Source organism: Rhinolophus sinicus, linkage group LG11 (genome assembly GCF_036562045.2).
Source record: "Rhinolophus sinicus isolate RSC01 linkage group LG11, ASM3656204v1, whole genome shotgun sequence".
Lineage (NCBI taxonomy): Eukaryota > Metazoa > Chordata > Mammalia > Chiroptera > Rhinolophidae > Rhinolophus > Rhinolophus sinicus.
This window is the reverse complement of record NC_133760.1, coordinates 10,886,400-10,912,496: the sequence shown is the minus strand read 5'-3', so window position 1 is coordinate 10,912,496 and position 26,097 is coordinate 10,886,400. Positions and strand designations below refer to the sequence as shown.

The 26,097-nt window shown below is 51.3% G+C and overlaps 2 protein-coding genes across 2 annotated transcripts; both read right to left on the bottom strand.

Annotated features, from left to right (window-relative positions):
• Positions 1–966: 966 nt before the first annotated feature.
• Positions 967–14,227, bottom strand: TGFB1 (transforming growth factor beta 1). Its single transcript, XM_074314293.1, has 7 exons — positions 13,006–14,227; positions 9,812–9,972; positions 8,531–8,648; positions 6,919–6,996; positions 6,620–6,767; positions 1,721–1,874; positions 967–1,236 (listed from the first exon to the last, which is right to left on the bottom strand). Exons 1-7 carry the CDS (start codon positions 13,358–13,360, stop codon positions 1,078–1,080), a joined length of 1,173 nt encoding a protein of 390 aa, XP_074170394.1. The 5' UTR covers positions 13,361–14,227; the 3' UTR covers positions 967–1,077.
• Positions 14,228–14,847: 620 nt separating this feature from the next.
• B9D2 (B9 domain containing 2) lies at positions 14,848–21,748 on the bottom strand. Its single transcript, XM_019751461.2, has 4 exons — positions 21,613–21,748; positions 21,048–21,139; positions 17,759–17,884; positions 14,848–15,439 (listed from the first exon to the last, which is right to left on the bottom strand). The coding sequence occupies exons 2-4, from the start codon at positions 21,133–21,135 to the stop codon at positions 15,126–15,128; spliced, it is 528 nt and encodes a 175-aa protein (XP_019607020.1). The 5' UTR covers positions 21,136–21,139; positions 21,613–21,748; the 3' UTR covers positions 14,848–15,125.
• Between the last annotated feature and the right edge of the window lie 4,349 nt (positions 21,749–26,097).

Sequence of the window (26,097 nt, the reverse complement as noted above, 5' to 3'; positions counted from 1 at the left end):
TTCAAGTCCCAGCTCTGCAGCTTGCTAGCTGTGTGACCTTAACAAATGGCTTAACCTCTCTGTGCCTCACTAGTCCCATCTGTAGTCTCTATAACAGAAATTAGTAAAATTTTTCTATAAAGGGTCAGATAGCAAATATTTTTTATTGTGCATAGTTTCTCCTCAACTCTGCCCTTATAACAGTAAAACAGCCAGAGACAATCTGATTTATGGCTGTGCTCCAATAAAACTTTATTTACAAAACAGGCAGTGTGTAAGAATTTGCCTGCAGGCCGTAGTTTGCCAACTGCTGCTCTGCTGAGCTGTGGGGCAAATACAGTGAGCTGGTAGATTCATACCTGGCATGGAGGATTGTTATTACTCTCTGGCCTGTGAGTGTTACCATCTGACTCAGCTCCCAACACCCTTCCCTTTACCCCTCCCTTCCAACCACACTGGCCTTGTTCCTCCCTCCCTCACCCCAAGTTCATCCTTACTTGCAGTCCTTTTCTTTTGTTCTCTTATCAAGAACACTCCACCATACTGCCTTTAAGTCCCAATGCCACCTCCCCCGAGAAGCCCTCCCTCCTCCCCAAAGCCATCTCTCACTCCATCCTGCTTTCCTGTCTTCAGGCCACTTACCATGTCTGTCTCCTCCCCAGAAAGTAGGTTCCTGGTGGGCAGGAACTATTCCCTTAACCTCTCTGGGCTTCAGTTTTGTCACTTAAAGTTGGGTGTTAGGAGGTTCCCTGTATCTCCGAGTTTTGTGATGGTGAGTAAATGAATTAAGGCACTTAGTACAGGCCCCAGGTGCTCAATAAATAAATCTAGTGTTTGCCAGGAGCACATGGAACATAAGATGTGCTCAGTAAGTTTTGTCTGAGGGGCAAATGAATGGTGGAGAGACAGGAAGAGACAGATGGAGTGGGAGTCCGCGAACGTCAGGAGGGAGACCCCGTCAGGCGCCCAACGACACACAAACCCCAGTCCTCTCTCCACCTTTAATGGGCCCCGAGGTGGGCTTGGCGGCCGGTGTCCTTAAATATAAGCCCAGCAAGGCGGGCGGGGGGGCGGGGCCTGCCGGCTCGGGGCGGGGCCTCAGCTGCACTTGCAGGAGCGGACGATCATGTTGGACAGCTGCTCCACCTTGGCCTTTCGGCCCACGTAGTACACAATGGGCAGAGGCTCCAGAACCTGCGGCACGCAGCACGGCGCCGCCGATGCGCCGGGGTTGTGCTGGTTGTACAGGGCCAGGACCTGCGGGCGGGGTCAGGACCAGGGGTCACGGAAAGGGTGCCCCCACCCCGCCAGCCCTCCCCACCTCCCTCCGCCTTATCTCACCAGGTTAGGTCTCAATCTCTGCCTATCCCCACTTCCCACTCTTGGCTCATATCATAATATTTCTCCTTCCACCTTCCTAACTCTGACTGTATCAGTTTGTGCACTCTCATTCTTTTTCTCTCTCATTCTGTCTCTCTGTTTCTCTTTTTCCTTCCATCTCCCTGCCTATCCTCCGCCCCCTCAAGTTCCTCGGTCTCCGTGGGTCTCCCAAATCTCCATCTCCCTCTGCATCGTGTCTCGGGCTTGTCTCTAGCTTCTCGCATCTCTTTATCACCCCCTCCCCAATCTCCCTGTCTGTCTCCCCACTTCATCTCTGGTTTGACCTCTCTCTCTCCCCTCCTTAGGTCCCTGCTACCTCCAGCCCGGGCAGGGGTTGGGGGTGGGGGGGGACCAGGCGCACCTTGCTGTATTGCGTGTCCAGGCTCCAAATGTAGGGGCAGGGCCCCAGGCAGAAGTTGGCGTGGTAACCCTTGGGCTCGTGGATCCACTTCCAGCCCAGGTCCTTGCGGAAGTCGATGTAGAGCTGCCGCACGCAGCAGTTCTTCTCCGTAGAGCTGCGGGCAGGACCGGAGGAACCCCAGTCAGGACGACCAGCCGAGCCACCCCACCGCCACCCCCTGCAAGGGCGGGCCATGCCCCTCCTCCCGCGGTGTGTGTCCCGGTATGTGTTTCACCCTGGTTGCCCCCACACACACCCGCACGGTCTCCATCTTGGTCTCCCTTGCATCCCCTGTGATAACAGCAACAACCGTCATAGTTAATGATAATTAACACTGATAAAGCACTTCCTCTAGTCAAGCACTGTGCTAACAGCAACATAATAAACAGTATCTCATGCAGTGCTCAAAACAAGCCTGTAAGAAGCCAAGAGACCATTCACAGGGACGGCTAAATAAATCATGGGACATCCACGCACTGGAACATAAAAAACATAGTGCAGCTCCACACGGCTGATATGTTGTATGTGTGCAACAAATGTTTATTGAACTACTACTGGGCTGGGATTGGGGACTCGGTGCAAATAATATTGACAGAAATCCCTGCCCTCCCGGGCCATGTGCCAAAGACTGTCATGTTGCTCCTCTGCTCAGAGCATGGCTCCAGCCTCACTCTGGACACGCGCTGGGAGTCCTTACCAAGAACCACAAGGCACGACTGGATCTGGCCAATCGCAGCTCCCTCTCCACTCTCACTCTTACTCCAGCTACACAGCGTCCTCAGTGCTCCTCAAACAGTCCTACGCCAGGGCCTTTGCACTTGCTGTTCCTTCTGCCTGGCTTGCGATTCCCAGAGATATCCACTCTGGCTCCCTTCTTCATTTAAACGTATGTTCAAGTGTCCTTCACTCACGGAGACTTAACTCCTAGAACTGCCTGGCATGCAGTAGGTACTCAATAAATAGTCAAATAAATGAAATATCATCTCCTCAGAGTCCTTCCGAGACCATCCTACCCAAAATACCAATCCAAATGATTGTTAACTTCACTCAGTGTAACAACAGCATGTCAGGTATGCAAGAAAATATGAAAATGTCTGTATTTAAAGTGGGACAAAATCTTAATACCTGTGGAAGCTGGATGAGAGTTCATTAGACTTTCCTGGTTTCTTTTATAGACGTTTGAAATTTTCCACGATAAACAATTTTTTTCAATCAGAATAAGAAAAATAAATAGTCCCCACTATCTCTTTCTGTCCCTTTCCTCTGATTTATTTTCCATCTTAGACCTTATAGCCACTTGCTCTTTTATTTATTAGAGATTGATTTGTTTATCTGTCTTCCTCTGAGGACAGGACTTTTTGTCCGTTTTGCCCCCTAATATATCCTCAATGCCTACAACAGTACCTGGTACACAGTAAGCACTCTGCAAATATTGGATGTATGAATTAATTGCTCAACATGTTAGATTTTTTAAAAGCATGTTGAAGAATAGTGGTATATAAGATGCTACTGGATTTATGATCTCTGTCCCATCTCAGATCCAAAGGTCAGTCCTCCTGACCTCGGGCCCAGGCTTCTGCTTATCTGCAAGGACCTGGGACATTTTATGTGCAGACCCCTGGGGCGACAGACGAGATGGGCAGGGAGCTTGGCTAAAAAACTTGACTCATGGTGAGAACACTTTATATTGCATGCTCATAACATGTGAAAGAAACACTATGCAAAGTACCGTGTGATCCGAATTCTGTTTTGCATAAAGCAACTGGAAGGAAATATATTAAAATGTTGACAGTGACATTTTATATGTGATATGATGGGTAATATCTTTTATATTTGTATTTCTGTGACACTTATATTTAGTATGGTGGCTGATCCTTCTGTATTTTCCAAATTCTCCACGGTGGATATATGTTACTTTTAGAATCAGAAAAAACCTGAAAAGAAAGAAAATGCAGCTCCTTCTTCCCCCCCACCCGCCCCCCCAAATAAGACTCTACCATTTGGACAAAATAAAAATACATATGAATATGTGTAAGTGTCTTGTGCAGAGACTCTGAAAGTTAGACACAAATATAATGAAAGTGGCTGCCTCTTTAGAGAGGGCTTGGGGGTCAGAGCTGGAGGGTCTCTGAGAGCCTTTCTAGGTGTGGTTCATGTGCATTTATTTACCTATTCAGATAGTAATCAATAGAGAATTCATCAGTCAATTTCAAAATACTGTGAGGCAGGCATTATTATTATACCCATTTGAAGGTTCAAGAAACTGAGGCTCAGAGAAGAAGGATGTTGCCTGCTCATGTATAGCTTGTAAGAGGTGGAGCTCGGGGCCAGGTTCACAGCTGACTCTGTGTCACCGCAGAGCATGTGACCTCATCTGCCCAGCACAACCGTGTCAGTTCAAGCAGAGGGGAAAGAAGCGATGACGCAGGATCTCCTGGAGCAAGACAAGGCCTTTCCAAGAGCCACAGAGCCGTGAGAAGGGAGTCAGGAAACTGAGATCCTTGAGTCTGGATCCTCCTCCATAGTCTGGTTAGGCCTCAGTTTCCCCATCCAAGATGCGGGGAAATTGGATCAAATAAGGTGCTGATAACCTGAGGGCCAAAGAGGCATCAGGAAGTCTACATATGGGCTCAGGGAGGGTCCAGAGCCCCCCAAACCATATGCACATATGTGTGTATGTATGCACATATTTATAAAGGAAAAGGTTCCTGGCTTTTGGCTTCGCAAGGGGGTCCTAGACTCACAAAAATGGAAGAACCAGTGTCCAGAATAGTCTCTCATGTCCGGTCCTACTCTGGCTGGGGTTCTGAGGTCCTATGATTGGAATAGTTTGTGATTCTATTACCAAACTCAGCAGTTCTCCATCTCCATGTGGAGCCCCGGGAGCAGCAGCAGCTTAGTCTGAGAACTTGTATGGAATGCAAATTCTTGGGCTCCACACCAGACCCCCTAAATCAGAAACTGGGGGTGGGGGTGGGGAACAGCAAGCCAGATTTAACAAGCCCTCCTGGTGACCCTACACTAAGATACACACAGTCCGCGCCCTTGCAAAGCTCCTCTGCCATCCAGTCCATCGGCACCCAACAGGGCCTGCCGAGTAAAAGACGCCCACATGCGGCCCCAGGACAGGCAGAGGGGCCTCGCATCCACCTTGGATGCTGGGGCAGGGGTCAGAGAGGCTTCCCAGCGGAGACAGTGTTTGAGCTAAGATCAATTTTTTATTATGGAAAGCCTCAAACATACACAAAAGCAGAGAATATTGTATTGAACTCTCCTGTCTGCATTACACTCAGCAAGTCCCGGCCGACCTCACTCTATTTATCTGTACCCCGACCCACTTCCTCTCCCCCATATCATTTCACCCACAGACATTTCCATATGTATCTCCAAGAAATTCAAGACTATTTTAAAACATAACCACAATACCACATAAAAAAACTTAATAATTCCTTGATATCATCAAGTATTTAGAGTTCACATTTCCCCAACTGTCTCATAAACATCTTTTTTTTAAAGCGTCTGTAAAAATAAAGATCCAAATAAGGTCTACACATTGCAGTGGGTTGGTATATCTCTTACGATTCTTTTTAAAATCTACAGAAGCATTTCTTTGTCTCTGTCCTCCCTTTGCACTGTATTTGTTGAAGAAACCAAATCCGGTTTCCCACAGTCTAGGTGTTGCTGACGGCACGCTTGTGGTGGTGTAACATGGTAACATGGCCCACTATCCCGGTATTTCTAGAAAATTGGTAGTTGGATCTACCGTCTTGATCAGCTTCAGGTTCGATTTTTTGGCAAGACTCCCTAGGTGCTACTGTGTCCCTCTCCATGGAAGCTCCCGTGGCCGGCTGCCTCTCTTCGTAATTAGCTGTTGGCGGGCTGAGGGTAGGGCCTGGTGGTGAAGGACCTTGGGAGCAGAGCTGCCTTTCCAGCAGGGGAACAGCATGTGACAAAGCCCAGAGGCACCACCAAAACATTAAGCAAGGGAGGCACAGGGTCAGGTTATCATTCTACATTCGCAACATTCTGATCTGAATTTCAAAATTCTAGAAATCCAACTTTTCAACTTTCTTAGACTGCAGCTCAAGATTCTAACACTCCAACAGCATTTTCAGCTTTCTAGGACTCCCACATTCCAATTGCCCAGGATCTTGGCATTCTTGAATTCCAATATCGCAATACGGCATTCCAACATTCCACAGCTCGGAGCCCATCACTCAAGAGGTGCAAGCTGCCACTTTCTAACCTCCCAGCCTTCCAAGAATCTGACATTCCAGCCCTGAGCCCCAGCACTCCAGGATACCAATATTCTGGCGTTCTCCATTCATGGGTTCAAATATTTTAAATGCAGGATTCCACCACGCTAAGCCCAAGATTCCAGGACTCCAATCTGCCAGCATTGGAGACTCCAATCTATCAACGGTATAGGAATCAACACGAGCAACCTTCCAATTCTGAACTCCCAAATTCTAGGATCCCAACACTCCTTGAGTCCAACATTGTCAGATTTCAACAATTAACGCTGAATTCCATCATCCTAGAATCCCAACATTCTAGAACCCCAACCTGTCAACAATATAGGAATCGAGCATGGCGACCTTCCAACACTGAATTCCCCCATTCTTGGTGTTCAACATTCTGATAATCTCCAATTCCCACACACCAGCAAAAAAGCAACGTGAGCTCAACCTTCAAGGACTTCCAGTTTGCACATCCCAGCATTCCAGAACCCGAACCTCATCCCTTGAGCCCCCCTTCCCCCCCAGACCAAAGGGGACGCCAGCCCAAGCAAAGCACCAGCCAGGTGCCCAACCTTCAGCACCTGGCCAGGCCCCCAGGCTGGAAGGCCTCAGTCTTCACCTGAAGCAGTAGTTGGTGTCCAGGGCTCGGCGGTGCCGGGAGCTCTGCATTTTCTGGGCTCTCTCCAGCGGGGTGGCCATGAGGAGCAGGAAGGGCCGATTTATGCTATGGATGGTGGCTAGGTCACCCCGACGGCCAATACTGATTCCTGTTTTAGTTTGGGAGTCAGGAGGTGGGGGGAGACATATGCACATACTCTCAGATGGATGAATGGGGGGACGGGCAGGGGGAGGGGGTCACAAACACATACACACACGCACAGACTGCACGTGACCCTGGGACGGAGGGGTGCGCCTCACCGTTGATTTCCACATGGAGCTTGCTATCTTTGCTGTCACAGGAGCAGTGGGCACTGAGGCGAAAGCCCAGGATTTCCTCTGTGGGAGTGAGAATATGGGAGCCAGTGTGAGGGGGTGGCTAGCCCAGCCCCTTCCCCTGCCTGCCTTCCCTGCACCCTATAGCTCCAGTTCTTGCTGCCTCCTCCACCTCTGCCTTCAGGCCTCAGCTCACATGTCACCTCCTCCAAGAGGCCCTCCACTGTCACATCATTTTATTTTCTCCAGAGCACTGACCCTCTCCGACATCTGTATTTGGCTATTTATTTCCCTCATTGTTCTCAGTGGCGAGCAGGATGCATGGGGGCAGGGACCCTTGTTTTCTGTTCCCCGCAGGGCCTGGCCCACAGTCATAAAAACAAACATCTACAGATTGCACACTGAGCTCCAGGCTTGTTCTAAATGCTCTGTGGGCATTATCTCCTTTAATCCTCACCAGAGCTCCCCGTTTTACAGATGAGAATGCCCAGGCACACGGAGAGGAGGTGACATGCCCACAGTGGGAAAAGGCAGGGCTGGGGTGCACATAGACTCCCAGCTTCTTGCCCCCGCAGCTGTGGGAGAAAGACTTCTGGAATGAATGAGTGATTTTCTAAGTTCCTACTATGTGTTTGACCCTGTACCGGTGTTCTGCCCAAACAGGCCTTTGTCCAGCAGCTCCGGAGACTCCTCCCAGCTCCCACCTGCTCCTTAACCCCCATCCTTTCATCTGGTCAAACCATCACGTATCCCATGAGTCTCAACACAATCACCAGCACCAAGGAAGCCCTCTCGGACCCCCACTCCAGATAGGTTTGGGTGTCTTCTCTGGGCTCCCCCATCCCGGCCCTCATCATTCTGGTCATCACACTGCCTGCTAAGGATTTGGCAAGACTTCCTAGGGGTCTAGATAGGACTGTGGGCCCCATGAGGACAGGACCTAGAAGCCATCTTAATTACTGCTGTGTCCCCTGCACCACCGGCATAAGGCCAGGCACAGAGCAGGGACCTACTGGCATATATTAAATGGTGGCATGAATGAAAGAGGGAGATTAGGAAGGGAGAGTGGGCACTGTGGACTCAGCCAGGACAGGGCAGACACCGTCCTCTTCCGGACAGACCAGTTGTGTCAGACTGTCTCCGGAATCAGGACCTTTGCACAACCTGCTCCTCTGCCTCCAACAGTCTTGTCCTTCCTTCTTTCCTAGGCTGGTCCCACTTATCCCCCTGCCTTATTCCAGGCTAGGCAGGCACCTCCTCTGGGCTTCCCATCCCAGGCCTGCCCATTCTGGGTCATTACTATCTGGTTTACAGGTCTTTCATCCCCACACCCCAGCAATGAACCATGAGCAATGTGAAAGCAAGGATGGGGCTGTTTTGGTCACTGCTGTGTCCCCAGAATCACCCAGCCCAGAGCAGGTGCTCAGGAAATGAATCAATCCATTAATCATTCAGGTTTGAGTGTCTGGGAGGAGGGCCAGGTCTCAGCTCTTTGGCACCAACATAGGGTGGGGGATGCTAGGCAGGGTAGCCCCAGGACAAACAATGGGGTTGACCCCATTGCAAAAAATGGGCGGGGCAGATAAGTAGTCCTCACCTTTGCCGCTTAGCCACTGCCGCACGACTCCAGTGACCTCAAAGGACAGCCACTCAGGCGTGTCGCTGGGGGCCAGCAGCTGGTTGCTGAGGTAGCGCCAGGAATTGTTGCTGTATTTCTGGGGGATGACGAATGGGAGGAGAGAGAGGGTGGGTAGATGCTGCCACATGCCCGCATGTTCACTGACTGCACACCCCACTCCACGACAGGCCCTTGGACAGTCCCCTCCCAGACATCCATGCTGTGGGGCCCAGAGAAAAGGAGAGAGCTCTGGGCTGGGATCAAGGCAACTGGGCCACTCAGCTTTGGCCCAACCCCCTTCTGGGTCATGGACATTCTGGGCCCCTTATAGCTTGGACAATCCACAGGGTTAAGATTCTCCTGCAGACCTCTTGGGCTTCACTCAGTATACAGTTCTGCAAATTTGACTCCCCGAATTCTGAGTCTATAACTTTCTAGGTGCTTAAGGTAGAAGTCATTGTATAACTCCAGGGTTTGACACCAACCCAACAATTACGCAGTCAATGAGCCTGAGAAGTTCTAAGAGACTCACGTTCTACAAGTGCAGGAGTCTTTCAGGTCACAAGCCTAGAAGCTGCAGACTGCTGACATCTGTATGGAATGACCCCCTGGGGCTGGACAGAACATTCCAGGGGCTGGCAGCATAAAGCTGGATTTTCTAGACTCCAAGACGCTAACATCAGACAAAGTTCCCTTGTTGTAAGAGTCTAACATCTACCATCAAGTCTCAAGTTCCATATAACATGGATTCTAGGTCACATGATCTTCTAGAGAATCCAGCCTTCCCAGAGGCCCCATTCTCAATCTTCCTGAAGACTCCAGATCTTCTAGAACAGAGCTATCCAAGATAACTCTCTGTGACGATGGAAATGTTTTTTATCTGTGGCGTCCAAAATAGCCATTAACCAAATGTGGCTATGGCTGCTTGAAATATGGCCAGTGAAACTGAGGAATTGAATTTTTGCTTTTATTTAATTTTAAGCAACTTAAATGGCCATATGTGGCTAACGGCTACCATATAGGACAGAGCGGGTTGAGAACTCCCAACTTTTCTAAAGATTTCAATTTTCAAGGGTCCTGCATTCTAGAGTCCAATTACTAAGATTACAGCCATCTAAGCTGTAACATTCTGGGGTGCTAGGAGTCTGAAGGTTTAAAGAGCCCTGTGATCCCACAGTCTGTACTCCATCCTTCATGGCCCGTCTGTGTGGACCCTGCAGCCACCTGCCATCCTGTTGCCCCACCTGGCCCATGCCCCACCTGGTACAGCTCCACGCGCTGCTCCACTTTCAATTTGTGCCTCTGCATACGCAGCTCTGCCCGGGAGAGCAACTCGGGTTTGGGCACTGCTTCCTGGACCTCCGACGTGTTGAAAAACATGTATATGCTGTGTGTGTTATGCTTGAATGTTTCATAGATTTCTAGGCAGAAGGAGCGGAGAGGGGGAATGTCAGGAGAGTGGCAGGGGTGGGGCAGCCGGCACACTCCAGGTCTAAGAGATGAGAGCCCTGGGTTGGAGTTCCACCCTGACACTTTTTAGCTATGTGACCTTGGGCAAGTGGCTTGCCCTCTCTGGGTTTGTTTCCTCCTCTGCAAAACAGGGTCCTAACCACCCTTCTCTCCCATCATCTGTAAAGGGCCCACTCAGTATAGGCTGGCACCAAAGGTGGACTCCCCTGCTTGCTCAGGCCTCCCCAGCGCTTGAAGCCTCAAATGCAAGTTACATGATAGTGTACAGTCAAGGGTATTTGGAGCAGACCATGCTTCCACTGCCTTCCACTTCTGTGACCTTGGCAAGTCACATTCTCTCTTGAAGCCTCAGTTTCCTGCTATTCTTTGGGAAATGGCTTCCACATCAAGTTCCCTGCCTTCCAACCCAGGCTCTCCGAGCTGAAGCGCTATGTAACTTTGGGCAAATGAATTCCTCTCTTTGGGCCAGATTCTCACCTGTAAAGCAAGGAACGACTGACTGCAGGGTGAGTGTGAAATCAGTGACACGACGCAGATGAAGCGTGTAGCACAGAGTCTGTACACAGTGGTCACTCCAATGTGCGTGTTAAAGCACGCTCACTACTTGCCAGGCGATATTCAAAGCACTTCGCATTTAAACTTCACAACAACCCCAGGAGGAACATACTATTTACTATACCTGTTTTATAGAGGGGGAAACTGAGGCACAGGAGATTAAGAAATTTGCCCCAAGGTCACACAGCTAGGAAGCTGCAGAAAGGGATTCAAACTCAGGAAGTCTAGATCCAGACTTCAACCACTCTCAACTACTAGGGTATGCAGCCTCCCTGCTAATATGACATTTATTATTATTATTATTATTATCAATTGTTTCCTCCCTTAGCTGGTTAGAGAAGGCAAAGTTCATTTTAGGTAGGAATCGCTTAGTGGGGTTAGCAAATTAAGACGAGTGTTTACTAGCTCAGGAAAAGTTTGGGGTTGGGGTTGAGGGGGCGGGCCATGAACTCCTGGATCAACTGGGGCACCTGTTTTAGGCCTCTGTAGTGCGGGTGTGAAAATAGGAGGCAGGATCTGATGAGAAAGGTAAAAGGAAACCCCTTCTGTGGGCCCCCTTTCCGTACTCCTCCCCCCTCTAGCCAGACCAGCCCCTCCCCACAATAAGCCCTGTCTTGGCCCAGCGGTTACTCAGCAACCCCCAGAGGAAGGATAGAGCCGGGTGGGGAGACAGATAGGGAGCAAGAGTAACAAGAGGGGTAGGGATGGCAGGCGGGGAGAGGGAGAGAACGTGAGACAGGGAAAGGTGGGGAGGAGGTGTGGAGGAGGAAGAGAAAGAGAGCGAAGAGATGGAGAGCCAGAAATTGGGAGACCCACAAACGGACAGAGAGACTAATGAAAATGCGGGAGAGATGGAAAAACAGAGATATGAGACACAGAGAGACACACGGGGAGAGAGACAGAGGGTTTGGGGACGAGATGGAGACAGTCTGTGAGAAGAGGATTGAAAAGTATCAGTGTTAAAGAAATCTCTACAATGATGGTGAAGCAACCATGGAAAAAAAGTGAGATGAAGACAGGAGTGGAGACGGGCGTCATTTGACTGGAGCCACAGTTGGGCGCACAAAGGGGCTAGGGACCCACAAGTCCACTGCCCAACAGGGAAAGTTAAAGGAGGGAGACCCCGAGCCTCTGGGCCACTTGGGACGCAGGGGTACCCGAGTGGGCGCCGACGGGGCTGGCCGAGCGGTAGCCCCGCCCGGAGCTGGGGTGAAGAGGGCCGGAGGCGCTGGCGCTGCGAGGGCGGGGACCGGACCTGCCTCGTCTCGCCCCAGGCACCTCGCGCGATCCCCGCCCCCCAGGGCACGGGAAGGAAAGGGAAGGGAGGGTGGGAGAGGCGGCCGGAGGCTGGGGTTTCCCCAACCTCCCGGAGAGGAACTGGCACTTTGGGGTCCAGATTCTCAGCCTTTAGCGCTGCGGGGTCCTCCCCCCCTCCACTTCCGGACGCGCAGCTCCTCCCCACTCCCCCGCGCGTGGCACCCACGTGGGGCTTCCTCACCCCAATCTTGTAGAGAAGCACCCACCACCTCTCCCCCTGCGGCTGGACTCCTCGCTCAGCCCACTCCCTTCCATCCGCGCTGTGGAGGAGTCGCTGCTCCCAGTAGGCCACCGTTTATCTCTCCTCCGCCCCTCTCCCGGTCCACCTTTCCCACGCGTCTCTCCTCTCTGTAAGCCCCTTCCCACGACCCAGTATTCTAGGTTTCCTAGGGGCTCGCTTCCTCAGCTGGGCTTCCTCCTCGCACGTCCACCTGTGAAGTACTCAGGGCACCTCCCCAGGCATCCCGCGTACCCCAGAGGTCTCCGCTTCTTTCCCGCTAGCTTCCCTTTTCCTACGAACTCGCGCCCACTTCTTCCCCGCATTTCTCACCCCCTCCCCTCTCTCTGCTCCACCCCCCAATCCCGCGTGTTCCTGGCGCCTGCTGTAAGCTGGTCCACTTTTCCTGGCACCTACGGGCTTCGCTTTACATAGCTTTTCTATCCTTCTTGAATCTTCTCGCCTCACGACCCCTGAGCTCTGCGTCAGCTTTCCCCACTGCTTCTCCTTGCTCAGAACTGGGGTCTTCGCTTCTCCCAAAGCGGGCACCGTCTTCAGCCCCTATCCCACGACCCTCACACTCTAGTGCACCCAGTAGTCGAAAGTCTTTTCTACCCCTCCCCCATTGCTTCTCTCCCTCTAGGGGACTCCCGCGCCTCGATCCTGCATGTTCCGGTCGCTCTCTAGAAGCTGTCCACTTCGTTCACTATCTCCTCTTCAAGACCAGACACCTGGGGGGGAGGGAGCTCTTTGAGACTCCCTCCCACGTTCTCAGCGCCCCCAGGGGTCCTCTTTCTCCAGTCAGTTTCCTCCACTAGTTATTTCCTCCCCGACCCCAGCACGCCGGCGCCCGCTGGGGGCTCCCCTCCAGGATCCCCTGCCCCTCCGAGCTCACTGTGGCTGTTTTCCACCGTTAGCACGCGGGTGACCTCCTTGGCATAGTAGTCCGCCTCCGGCTCCGGCTCCGACTCGGCGCTCTCTCCGGCCACCCGGTCGCGGGTACTGTTGTAAAGCGCCAGCACGGCCTCGGGCAGCGGGCCGGGCGGCACATCCCCCTGGCTCGGGGGGCTGGCGAGCCGCAGCTTGGACAGGATCTGGCCGCGGATGGCCTCGATGCGCTTCTTCTTCACCAGCTCCATGTCGATGGTCTTGCAGGTGGATAGTCCGGCGGCCGGCCGGCCCGGGGTTAGCACTAGTAGCCACAGCAGCGGCAGCAGCAGCGGCAGCAGCCGCAGCCCGGAGGGCGGCATGGGGGAGGCGGCGCCCCCGGCACTGCCGAGAGCGCAAGCGGGGCTGGGATGCGAAGAGGGAGGCCCCACCCCTACAGGGGCTGGGGGGGAGGTCTCCCGTGCAAAGGTAGGAGGGCCTGCGGGGAGGGGGAAGTTGAGGCCCTCGTGGAGGACGGAGGGGAAGCTCTAGCGAGTGGCTTCTCGGTATCCCACGGAAAAACCCGAGATGGGCGCGATCTGGTACCAGAGGTGGGTGGTCTCGAATAGGGGAGCTGAGGCAGGTCTGAGAGAGATCCCGTCTCCCAGACTCCGGAGAAGTGTCCTTGGATGCGCGGGGGCTCAGGAGAGGGGCGTGCGCCCGAGGTCTTGGGGTCAAGTCTTCGCGGGAGTCGGGTTTGTGGTTCCTGAGGGCCGGTCCGGAATGGGGGCGCCTGAGGGACGACGTGTAGGCACGGAGGGAGCAAGCGTCCGAGGCGGTGGGGGAGCAGTCTGCAGTTCCCAAGTGCTGCCTCCTCGCCTGGCAGCGCCTCGCCAAGCGGTCCCCGCGCCTCCGGCTCCCAACGGCAGCGGAAAAGTCTCAAAACTTTTTTCCCTCTTCTCCCTACCAGCTCGTCCCTCCTCCCGCTCCTCCTCCCCCTCCTCCCCGCAGTGGCGGCGGCGGGGGCGGCAGCGGCTCGTCTCAGACTCTGGGGCCTCGGGCTGCTCCTCGGCGGCTCCTTCCTCCGCTCCCGGCTGAGGCCGACCGGGCGGATGGCTCCGAGCCGGGGGGGTGCCCCGGAGGGGGCGTCCCCCCTGCCCCCGGCCGGGGGCCTAGCTGTCTGGCGGATCTGCGGCGCGAGGAGGGGGGTGGGACGGCCCGGGGCGCGAAGGGCGGCGGCGGTGGCGGGGACCGGCTGGGGCGGCGGGGGGTTTTGAAGCCGCCCCGGCCCCACCCAGGAAGCGCGCGGGGCGGGGGAGGCCCCCAGGGGTGAGGGCATGCGGGGGCCGGGCCACCGTTCTGTGCTCGCGTGGGCGGGCTCTGAGGGGGGTCCCTTAAGCCCCGGGGGAGGGGGCGGGCACCCCGGCCCCGCCCCACGAACAGGGTGCTGCCTCCTGGCGGCCGAGCGCTACCAAAGCGGGCGACCCGGATGCGTGTGGCTTTGAGGACTGTGTGTGGGGAGGGTGGCGGGGAGGCGGCTGGTCACCGAGAGAATGAAGACCTGGGGAGGAGGGCTCAATCAGTGGATGGGGACACAGCTGACAGGGAATCAGAGGAGGGGACGCAGAATAGAGTGGGAAGCTGGAGAGAGGGTCAGCCAGATGGGGGACCTAGTGGGGAGAATGGCACAGAGGAAGGGGAGCCCCAAGAAGAGAGGTCATAAGAGGGGCACCCAGAGTGGGGAGGAGATCAGAGTTTGAGAAGGATGGGGGAGGCAGGTCTGTCAGAAGGTGGGGGCCTGAGGAAGGAGGGTGTCAGTGGGAGGATAGGGCACAGGCCATCTGACAGGTCAGGAAGGCACCCACACCTGTCAGAACTGCTTTCCTTTATTTCCATGAGCAAGGCAGCCTCTTCTCTCCCAAACCCCTGAGACCCCACACATTGCTGTCTCCATTTCACAGATAGGGAAACTAGGCCCCAGAGGGACAGCTACTGGGCTTCAGAGGTGCTAGCCAAGACAGAAGTCGCAGCGTGCCTTGGCTCCGGGCAGGTCTGACAGTTTCCAGAGCCCAGACTTCTGACTATTGTGCCATCTTGCCAGTACTGGTTGTCCAGGGGTGGGGATGGGGGCCAGTGAGGCAGGGTCCCTCAGCATTCAACGCCATAGCGGTCAAAGTGGCGCAGCAGTAGACCCAGCTCAAGGTGCACGGTGCCACCGGCGGCTGTGTGCAGGCGATACCGGTCAGCCCCACTGTAGATGGTGTCCCCATGCAGCAGCTGAGGGCCACCACCCACGAAGGCCCGTGCCAGCTGCTCCCGCCAGCTGCCCAAGGGCCGCCACGTGGGGCAGTCCAGCTTGTGGGTGCCGGGACTGCTGGGTACATGGCAAAAGCCATAGCCTGCAAGCTGGCAGCGGCCAAAGCTGTCCTGGGACCAAACCTGGAAATGGAGCCGGGGCCAGCCTGCAGGAAAGGAGGGAAGGAAGAAGGGATGGGACAGCCGGGTCTGCAGCTTGTGGATCCCCACTTCCTTGATCTCCACTGGAGACCTCAGGTAGTCCCTCCCCCCTGGGTTTCTTCCCCAGCCTCTTCTTTGGATCCCACCTCATCATGGCAGCCAAAGGGATGTTTCTGAATCCATGTTCCTCCCCTGTTTAAAACCCTTCCATGGCTCCCCAGTGCCCTTGGTATAAAGTCCACCGCAACATTCAAGGCCCTTTGGATCTATCCTCTGTTGACTTCCCTCTCTGGTTTCCATCTCAGTGTGGCCCAGTCACCAGATGAGTAAGTACCGTGGGCCTTGTCCTGGACACCTCCCTTCTTCCCACCCCCTGGCCCACCCTGTCCTCTCTGGCCTCAGAGCCTTCTTTCTTGCCCCCTCCAATCCACCTTCCACCTGGCATCTGAAAGCATCTTTCTCCCCCTCCATAAGTTTCCCACTGTCCTCAGAATACAGTTCAGCTCTTCAGCTTGGTAGACAAAGCCCTTGGAGATCCAGTCCCATTTCACCCTCCTTTCTAAGCCCCTCGTGCTAGTCCCTGTTCCAGAAGCTGGGGACACATTGGTGAACAGAACAGACAAAAATTCTTGCCCTTATGTAGCTGACGTCCTAGACAACGAACATAGTAAATAAGCAAATTATAGGGTTTGTCAGATGGTGATAACTGCTCTGGAGAAAAATAAAGGTGGGTGGGGTGGGGGTGGGGATGCAGTTTTAGAAAGGTGGGAATCAAGAAAAGCTTCACTGAGGTAACATTTGAGCAAATGCTTAAAGGAGAGAAGGAGTGGGCCATGTGGACATCTAGGGCAGAGTGCTCCCAGCAGAGGGAACAGCTGGTACAAAAGGCCTGAGATGGGAGCTGCCTGGGGAGGCCAGTGTGGCGGGAGCCCATTGAGAGAGGGAGAAGGGAGGAGGTGACAGCACTAGATGATGCCGGGCCTTGTGCTAAGGCTTTGGCTTTTATCCTGAGAAACATGGGACATAGAGGGTTCTTAGCACAGGAGGAATGTGACTTGGGTTTTCCCATGAGTTTAGGGTGGGAACACCAGTGAAGAGGCCACTGTAATGGCCCAGGTGAGAGGTTAGGGTGGACAGACCAGGGTGCCAGGGGAGCAGGGGGAGAAGTGGTGAGGTTTAGTATGCATTCCCAAGGTAGAGCCAGTGGGATTTCCTGATGGACAGAATGGGGAGGGGGGAAGGGGGCGTTCAGGAAAAGAGGAGGCAAGGATGATATGCCCACACTGGGGGCCTGGGGGTCTGAAGAGTGAAAGGACAGTCGCCCGCCTCGCCCTCTAATCCATCACCCTCTAAAAGCAAAATCTGGCTTCTTAGTCGCCTGCTGTGGCTCCCTAGTGTCTTCAGGCGATGGCCTCAGCTCTGCAGCCTGACGTTCAAGGCCCTGCCCCCTCAGCCCCTGCAGTCCTCCTGCTTTACCTCCGTCCTCCAAATGCCATGGCTCACTTTACCCTTTGTGCCTTCTGCACACAGCTCTCTGCCTAGAAACCTCTTCCTTCCCTCTGCCTTATTAGCCTACTGGACCTTCACAGCAAAGCTCAAACATCCCCTCCTCCAGGAAGCTTTCCCTGAACTCCTTGGCAGTCAGGAGCCTCCTCTTGGCTCCCCCAGCTCTCTATAATCCCCCATCCCAGCCCTGCCCACTCTGGGCTGCCACTTTCTGGGGACAGCTCTGTCTCCCCCATGGGATGGTGAACCCTGTGAGGACAGGGCTGGGGGCTGTCTCAGTCACTGGCATCTCCCTGACATCACCCACCACAGGACAGGCACTCAGTAAATATTATTTATATTGCTGAAATATATGGCATATTTACCTAGGCTATTTCCTGGAATCCACTCCTCTCTAATGACCCAAATTTTCCATCAGAAAAGATTTTCTGATACCATTCCTCCCCCGCATACTCATTTCCACTCTGAACAGCTGAGGAGCTCTGCCTGAGAACAGCCACCAGCCCTGCCTGTCTCTTATAACCCCTCCCAGCTTCCTCCTGACTGAAAACTCTCTTGGTTTGTCTCTTTCAAAGCCACCTCCTCTCTCCCCCTGGTCCCCACCTTCCCCTTTCTCTCTCCACCCCTGGCCTCTGACACACTCTGGAGCCAGCCCAGGGAAGTCGCAGATCAGCCTCTCCAGGACCAGGCCTGGCCGGGAAAGGGACCCAAAGGGCATGGGAGCAAGGACAGGACTTGGTGTTCCCAGTCCCAGCAGCATGGCGTGCTGCTAACCCTCCTCCCTTCAGCCAGGTCCAGAGCCCAGGCCAGGAACCCACCTTGGAGACCTTTGGTGGCGAAGTGCAGGTCGATGGGGTGGGACCAGTAGGCCATGTCCCCTACTTGGGGGGTGTCCACCTGCGTTTGGCCCTCCCGTATGCCTGACAGGAGCTTCCATGCTGCCCCTGCAATGAGAGCCAGAACACCAACGGGGCAGGGAGAGGTCGGAGGCAGCCATCAGGAAGGGGATGCCATTGTGGCTGTACGACCACGTTTCTCCCTGGCACTGGGGGGCAGGGGTTACAAAATGTGGACTCTGGAGCCAAATGTCTGTGTTCAAATCCTGGACTTCTTCTTCCTGCCTGTGCACCCTTGGGCAAGTTACTTTTTCCTGCCTCAGTCTCCCTATCTGCTAAGTGGGTGTAATAATAATGCACTCCATGTCGTTTTGTGAGCAGATTAAATGAGCTAATATGCACAAAGCACTTAGAACAGTGCCTGGGGCATAGTGAGTGCTGGATAAGTGTCGGATATCATTTTGTTATTATTCTTACCCCACATTTAGAGGCCTAGCCCAAGGACTAAGATGGGGACAAGGATGCCCTTCATGAAAAAGCCTAAGCACACACGAAAGGCACGTAATAATACCCGTCCTACTGAGGGTGATGATAACAGCGAAAGTGCACCAACGGCTTACCAAATGTCAGATGCTGTGCTACGCACTTTCCTCATGAATTAGTTTAATCCACCCTCTGGACTCCTAATCCCCATAGCCCATGAGGCCCTGCATGGCCTGGCCTGGCCCCACATTCCTGAACTCATCTCCCGTCACACTCCCCATCCATCCCCACCCTCTAGCTTCGCTGGTCCTATTTTTGTTTCCCTCCCCAGGGCCTTTGCACTGGCTGCTCCCTCTGCCTAGAAAGCTCTGTTCCTGGATATCCCCATGTCTGGCTTTTCTTCATCCTTCAGGGATCAGCTCAAGTGCCACTTTTACAGAGGGGTTCTCCCTCACCCTTCTGTCCCAAACTAGGCCCTATCGTATTATCTCATCTCATTTCTTTCCAGTACATACCACTGTCTGTAATCATTACACTCACTTCTTTATCTGCTTATTGATTTGTCTCCCCCATCTTGTGAGCTCCTGAAGAGCAGGAAGCTTGTACACAGCTGGGTCCCCAGGACCTCAAACGCAGATCTTGGTACACAGAAGGTGCTCTATAAATGTCTGTTGGACCAATAAGTGAGCCTAGGAGGCAGGTACTAATACCGGGGATGCCAAAAAAATGTACACACATTTTCAGAGATGGTCAACGTTGCTCAAGCAGTAGTTTGCCGTAATCAGAAGTGTCTGGACACTGGACACTGATGGTAACCACTTTGAGCACCTCTTGTAATTGCAGAAGTCAAACGTGACTTGTATTCATCTTTTGTTATTATTATTATTATTATTATTGGGGAATATTGGGGAACAGTGTGTTTTTCCAGGATGTCAAGTCGTCGTTTTTTCAATCTAGTTGTGGGGGGTGCAGCTGAGCTCCGAGTCAAGTTGTTGTTTTTCAATCTAGTTGTGGAGTGCGCAGTTCAGTGGCCCATGTGGGAATCGAACCGGCAACCTTGTTGTTAAGAGCTTGCGCTCTAACCAACTGAGCCATCTTGCCACCAACTGAGCCATCTGGCCGCCCCTGTATTCATCTTTTGTTATTGGTATATATTATTACAATTTTAATATTTTTTCCTTTCTTAAAATGTGTACGCATTTTTTCGGCACCCTCTGTATAATCCCTATTTTACAGGCAAAGAAACAGACTCTGAAAGGGAAAGTCAGTTGTCCATTCATTCTACGCACATTTATTGAACACATGCTGTGTGCCAAGCACTATTCTCCATGCTGGACGTACAGCAGGACCGCAGCAGACCAAGGTCCCATGGTGTAGCAGGACTCAAACTGAGTTCTGTCTGACTGCAGAGCCCAAGCCCTTTATCCAACTGCCCCCAAGCTCTCTGCTGGATTAAATGCCCCCCACAACAGCTCCTTGAAATAACAAAAACCTTATGAGTTGTTGCTCCCTCTGGGCTAGGGGAGGAAAGCACCAGGCCTTGAGTCAGGCTTTTCACATACAGTACTTCCCAACACCCCAGTGAGGGACAAATATCCCACTTCACAAATGAGGAAACTGAGGCTCCAAGAGGGGAAAGCACCTGCTCAGGGTCACAGAGCAGGTGAGTGGTGGGGCCCAAAATGGAAACCAAGTTCGACTCCAGAGCCTGCCTCTTCATCAGCTCTGCTGGAGGACCACAGTTTCCCAGGGAATCTCAACCACCACCCTGGCCACCAGGGGAATTGCAAAGGACCCAGGGCCGGAAGAGATGATGATGACAACAGCCACATTCCTTTCATGGGCATTTATCTGTGCTGGGCAACATATCAAGGGCTTTACAAACAAGATTCCATCCAATTTTTACACAAGCCAGGCAGACACTGAGCACTTACTAGGCCAAGCCCTCTCCTAAGTGCCATTGTTATTCATTCAGTCCTCGTAACCACCCCATAAGGTAGGTGGTTGTTATTCCCATGTAGTCAGGGAAAGTGTCAAGGTCACAAAATGAATAAGCAACAGCTGGTTTTGAACCTAGGCAGCCTGTGCTCTTAACTTCAATACTATGCTGCCTCTCAGTTGCTATTAGCTTCACTTTCAGACAAGCAAACAGGCTTGGTCAAGTCCAAAGGCCCCCAATTAATAGGTGGCAGAGTTAGTATCTGAACCCAGATCTGGAGGTCCCAGCCAGGACACTATACAGGCTCTACTGCCTCCTATGGGGAGGCATGAAAACTGGGCCCTTCAAGGTCCTTCCTGGGCCATGTGGATGGACTTGGATGACTGCCAGAATGGGGTTCCTACCTTCTCACAGAGAATTATGAACACAGGAGGGTAGTCTCTGTAAATTTGGGATGGAAATTTCCATTTTACAATAACTCAATAAATGGAGACTGTTAAGCAAAGAATTAAAAGCGAGGAGGGTCCCAGGGCACCCCTGAGACAGTGAATGAAGTAGGGTTAGGGCTGTCTGGTGTTCTGAGGATTGGATTGTGTGTGTGTGGTCTAGCCTAGAGTCCCATATCCTTAAGGGCTACGTGTTCAGAGGTGGGAGCCAGAGCCTCCAGAGATGGGATGGGAAGGGATAAGAAGGGAGTCTGAAATTCACATGTACACAGTGTAGTCAGGGTTAGGAGTGCTGAGAGCCATGTAAGACAAGGAGCAGCGACAGGGCCAGTTGGTCAAGGAAAGAGGGTGGAACCTCTAGGCTGGGGGTCTTGGTGGGGAAATGAACCAGGCCCCGCAATACCTGTGTGCACGCCCCACTTGCAGAAGAGGCTATTTTCTGAGAAACCGGTGGCCCCCACGATCTGCCCAATCACGTGCACCTCAGCCATGGCCCTGAGAGGGGAAAAATATAATCACAGCCCTGTTAAGGACACTATTTCCACCTGACAGATGGGAAAACTAAGGCTCTCCAAGTAAGGGGCAGTACTAGGATTCCAAGCTAGTTTCGTCAAACCACTGAGGCTGGGGTCTGAACCATGATCCTAATTGCCTTTCCAGGAGAGTCTCGAAAAAAATGAGGGCTGGGCTGAGGAACTGGCGTCTAACTCAGCCGGCCCCTAAAATAAACTCTTCCTCTTAGTGCAGCGGAAAGCCCCGCCTCAAGGGTCAAGGCCCCGCCCATAAGCACAAAAGCTCCGCCTCCTAGTGTCGTCGGCTCCCCCCAGCTCCCTGAAGCGCATGCGTTTTAAGTGCAGGCCAACCAAAGCCCCGCCTCTAAGCATACGCATGCGCTATTCCTATTTCAGAACACCTAACGGTTAGGAGGGGTGAAAGCGGTAACGGGGGTAGGAGTTCATGGGCCTGACCTGTCCCTCTCTCCGCGGGCGCTGACTTCCCAGGCCTAGTTCGCGCCTCTCCCAGGACCTTCCGGACAGCGAGAGATCTGAGGTACCGAGCCTTTCGCCGTTGCGCCCGCCTTCGGCCTCCCTGGTTGTTGCTAGGGCAACAGCAGCCTCCCTTCCTTGCCTTATTGGCCCTAGCTGTCCGTGGGGGCGGGGCTAAGTTGTGATGGACGTTGTCTCCATTTTGGGAAAGCGTCTCCCAGTCACAACGCAAGGTTCTGCCATTTGGGGCGTGGCCTAACAGCTGCCATCTTGAGTGTGGCTGAGGAAGTTTGAGCGCCAACTGTATTTCCCAGAGAACTGTCTTAACAAAATAAACAAATCCATGGATTCCCCATACCCCTCCAAACTCCCCTCCAACGAGGATCATCAACCAGAGACTTGAGCCAGGGCCAAGGGGGACTCGCCCTCAGAAGAATGCACCCTTCTGCTTCATGACTGGAAAAAAAAAAAATCCTTCCTCAAGTTGGGGTGGGGGTTTTCCTTCCTTTTTTAAAGTTCCCCAGGGTCCAAGGGACTGATCATCCAACTTCCCTCTCAGAAATACTGCCCAGTTCTGTTAGTGCTGATTCTGAGCAAGGAGGGGGGTGTGGTGAAGGGGTGGAAATGAGGAACTGAGGCTCCTTTATCTGCAGAAAATCCGCTCTAGAAGACTGGACTCTGCCAAGTAACTTGTGTGACATTGCACAGCTCTAAGGTTTCAGTTTTCTCATCCACGTAGTGGACACAAGGACAATGACTGAGCCAGAGGCTCTCACTTATTCTGATTTCCTGAGCAGTGCCTTTCCCACTTTCTAAATAGAGTTTAACCATAGTGCCTTATTCCTCCAGCCCAGACCAGGAGTCCAAAGGGAACTTACCCTCTTAGTCCCTTACTTTTTAGCAAAATGGGGCAACATTTCAATAGGACAATATTTATATAAGGGGCCAGCCCAGTGGCTCAGGCGGTTGGAGCTCCGTGCTCCTAACGGCCGAAGGCTGCCGGTTCGATTCCCACATGGGCCAATGGGCTCTCAACCACAAGGTTGCCAGTTCAACTCCTGAGTCCTGCAAGGGATGGTGGGCAGCGCCCCCTGCAACTAAAATTGAACACGGCACCTTGAGCTGAGCTGCTGCTGAGCTCCCGGATGGCTCAGTTGGTTGGAGCGTGTCCTCTCAACCACAAGGTTGGCGGTTCGACTCCCGCAAGGGATGGTGGGCTGTGCCCCCTGCAACTAGTAATGGCAACTGGACCTGGTGCTGAGCTGCGCCCTCCACAACTAAGACTGAAAGGACAACAACTTGAAGCTGAACAGCACCCTCCACAACTGAGATTGAAAGAACAACTTGAAGCTGAACAGAACCCTCCACAACTAAGATTGAAAGGACAACAACTTGACTTGGAGAAAAGTCCTGGAAGTGCACACTGTTCCCCAATAAAGTCCTGTTCTCCTTCCCCAATAAAATCTTAAAAAAAAAAAAAATATGTCCACAGATTCTTTGACATCCCTTCTTTCATTAGGTAGAAACTAATTCCTCTCCCCTTGAGTGTAGGCTGCACTTCTCGCTAATAGAGTGCGGTAGAAGTGTTGTGTGACTTCCAAGACCAGGCCATAAAAGGCATCAAGGCATCCTCCTCCATCTCTCTCGGATGGTTCACTTTGAGAGAGATCAGCCATCATGAGGTGACAACAGTACAGCAGTCAATGGAGAGACCCAAATGGGAAAGAACTGAGGCCTCCTGACAACAACTAGCACCATGTGAGTGACCGGTCTTGGAAACAGGTATTTCAGCCTCAGATCTTCAGATGACTATTGCACTTGACCAACATGCTAACTGTAGCTTCATGAGCCACCCTGCGCCAGAACCACCAGCTAAGCTGTCGCCAGATTCCTGACCTACAGAAACTATGTCAGTGATAAATATTTATTGTTTTAAGCCACTGAGTATGGGGGGATAATTTGTTATGCAGCAGTAATAGATAACTAATAAAATACGTAATGAATTCAGGATAGTGCCTGGCACATAGGAAGCACTGTAATGTTTGCTGTTATTACTGGTTTTTATTATTGTTACTGAAATGAAATAATTTACATATTTTTCCAAGAAGCACAGTGAATATGTACTTTTTGCTTTTTATTTTTAACTTTTTAAAATTTTTGTTAAAATATACATAACATAAAATTTATATCTGAACCATTTAGTGGCATTAAGTACAAGCACATGATTGTGCACCCAATCTTTAGAACTCTTTTCATTTTGCAAAACTGAAACTCTGTACCCATGAAACAACAACCCCCTGTCCTTCCCTTCCCCAGTCCCTGACAACCACCATTCTACTTAGTGTCTCTATGAATTTGACTGCTCTAGGTACCTTGTATAAGTAGAATCATTTAGTATTTGTTTGTCCGTTTATGATTGGCTAATTTTATTTAGCATAATATCCTCAAGGATCATCCATATTGTAGTGCATATCAGAATTTCCTTCCTTTTAAAGGCCGAATAATATTCAATTGTATATACACACCCCATTTTGTTTATCTATTCATCTGTTAGTGGACACTGGGTTGCTTCCACTTTTTGGGCTATTGTGAATAATGCTGCTATGAACATGGGTGTACAAATATCTCGTCAAGACCCTGCTTTCAGTTCTTTGGGGTGTATACCCACAAGTGGAATTGCTAGGTCATATGGTAATTCTATTTTTAAGTTTTTGAGGAACTGCCATACTGTTTTCCATAGCGACCATATATATTGTTTTACATCTTGCTTTTTTCACTCAGTGAAGCATCTTGGAAATTTATCTATGTCAGTATATAAAGATCTAGCTTACTCTTTTTCAAAAATAACTGTTTTGAAATATCATATGTGTACAGAAAAGTGCACAAATCAAAAATAAGGAGCTAGGTCAAATTTCATGAACTGAACTCACATGGTAACTCAGCTCAAGAAAAGAACACAAGCAGCTCCCCAGGATGCTCGTCATGTGTCTTCCAGGATGTCCCCAAGGGTAACCACTAACTGGACTTTTAACGACATGCATTAATTTGGCCTGTTTTTCTACTTTATATAAATGAAATCACACAGTATGTATTGTTTTGTGTCTGCCCCCTTTTGCTCAGAATTTTGTTTCCGAAATTCATTTATGCTTTTGCTTGGGTCTGTGGATCTTGATCATTCTAATTGCTTTATAAGTTTCCTGCGTGTGGAGATGCTACATTTATTTATCCTACTGTTGATGGGAATTTGTCTTTTTGTTGGACATATGTTCACATCTAGTTGGAATGGAATTGTTGGGTCATAGGATATGTTCAGCTATAGTAGATATTGTCTAGCAGTTTTCCTGGTGGTTGGGCCAATTTGCAATGTATGAGAGGTTCCTCTTTCTCCACATCCTTACCAACACTTGGTGATGGAGTTCTTTTTCATTTTGGCCCTTCTGGTGGGTGTGTATTGATATCGAATTATTATTTAAATTTGCATTTTCTTGATGACTAATTGAGTAATTTTATTAATGTCCATTGTTCTTTGTATTTCCTCTTTTGTGAAGTTTCTGTTCAATTATTTTGCATATATATTTTGTGTATGTATATATATGTACATATATACATATATATATATTTCATAACTCATTATTTCCAACAGTCAAATCCTCCTAAGAACAAGGGAGGATTCTCCTATATAATCATAATACCAATTAAACATTTTCCACAGTATCAATTTAATATTGATACAAAACTATCATCTAACTTATTGTTTATATTCAAATTTCCCCCATTGTCCCAATAACATACTTTATCAACATCTGCTCTCCATCCAAGATCACACTTTGTATTTAGTTGTCATGTTTCCTTACTCACCTTTAATCTAGAACAGGCCTGCCCGGTTTTAAATTTTTTGTTATTGTTTTGTTTTTCATGACAGTGACATTTTTGAGGCGCACAGGCCAGATACTTTATAGAGTGTCCCTCAATTTGGCTTTGTCTCATGTTTTCTCATGGTTAGATTCAGAGGATGGATTTTGAGCAAGAAAACCACAGACATGATGTTGTGTCCTTCTCAGTGCACACCAGGGGGAATGAAGTCTATTTGTTCCATACTGGTAAAGTCAACTTCTACACCTTAAGGTGATATCTGCCAGCCTTCTCCATTAATACTAATTTTTCCCCTTTGTAATAAATATAATAAGTCATCTGTGGGAAGGTACTTTGAGACTAGATAAATATCCTGTTCCTCATTGAACTTTCATCAATGGTTTAAGCCTCCATTGATGATCCTGGTTGGAAATTCATGTTTAGTATTCCAGGACCATCACAAACCCCAAAAGGCCTGGGCCTCTTGTGACCCCCTAAAAGGGGTGCATTTGTGGGGACTGTACAAGGCTGATGGTGGCCAGAGAGATCTAAATGGAAGTGAATGAATCTCAAGGGTGGCCCAGCGGGACGAAGGGACCCATAGAACTCAGAGAT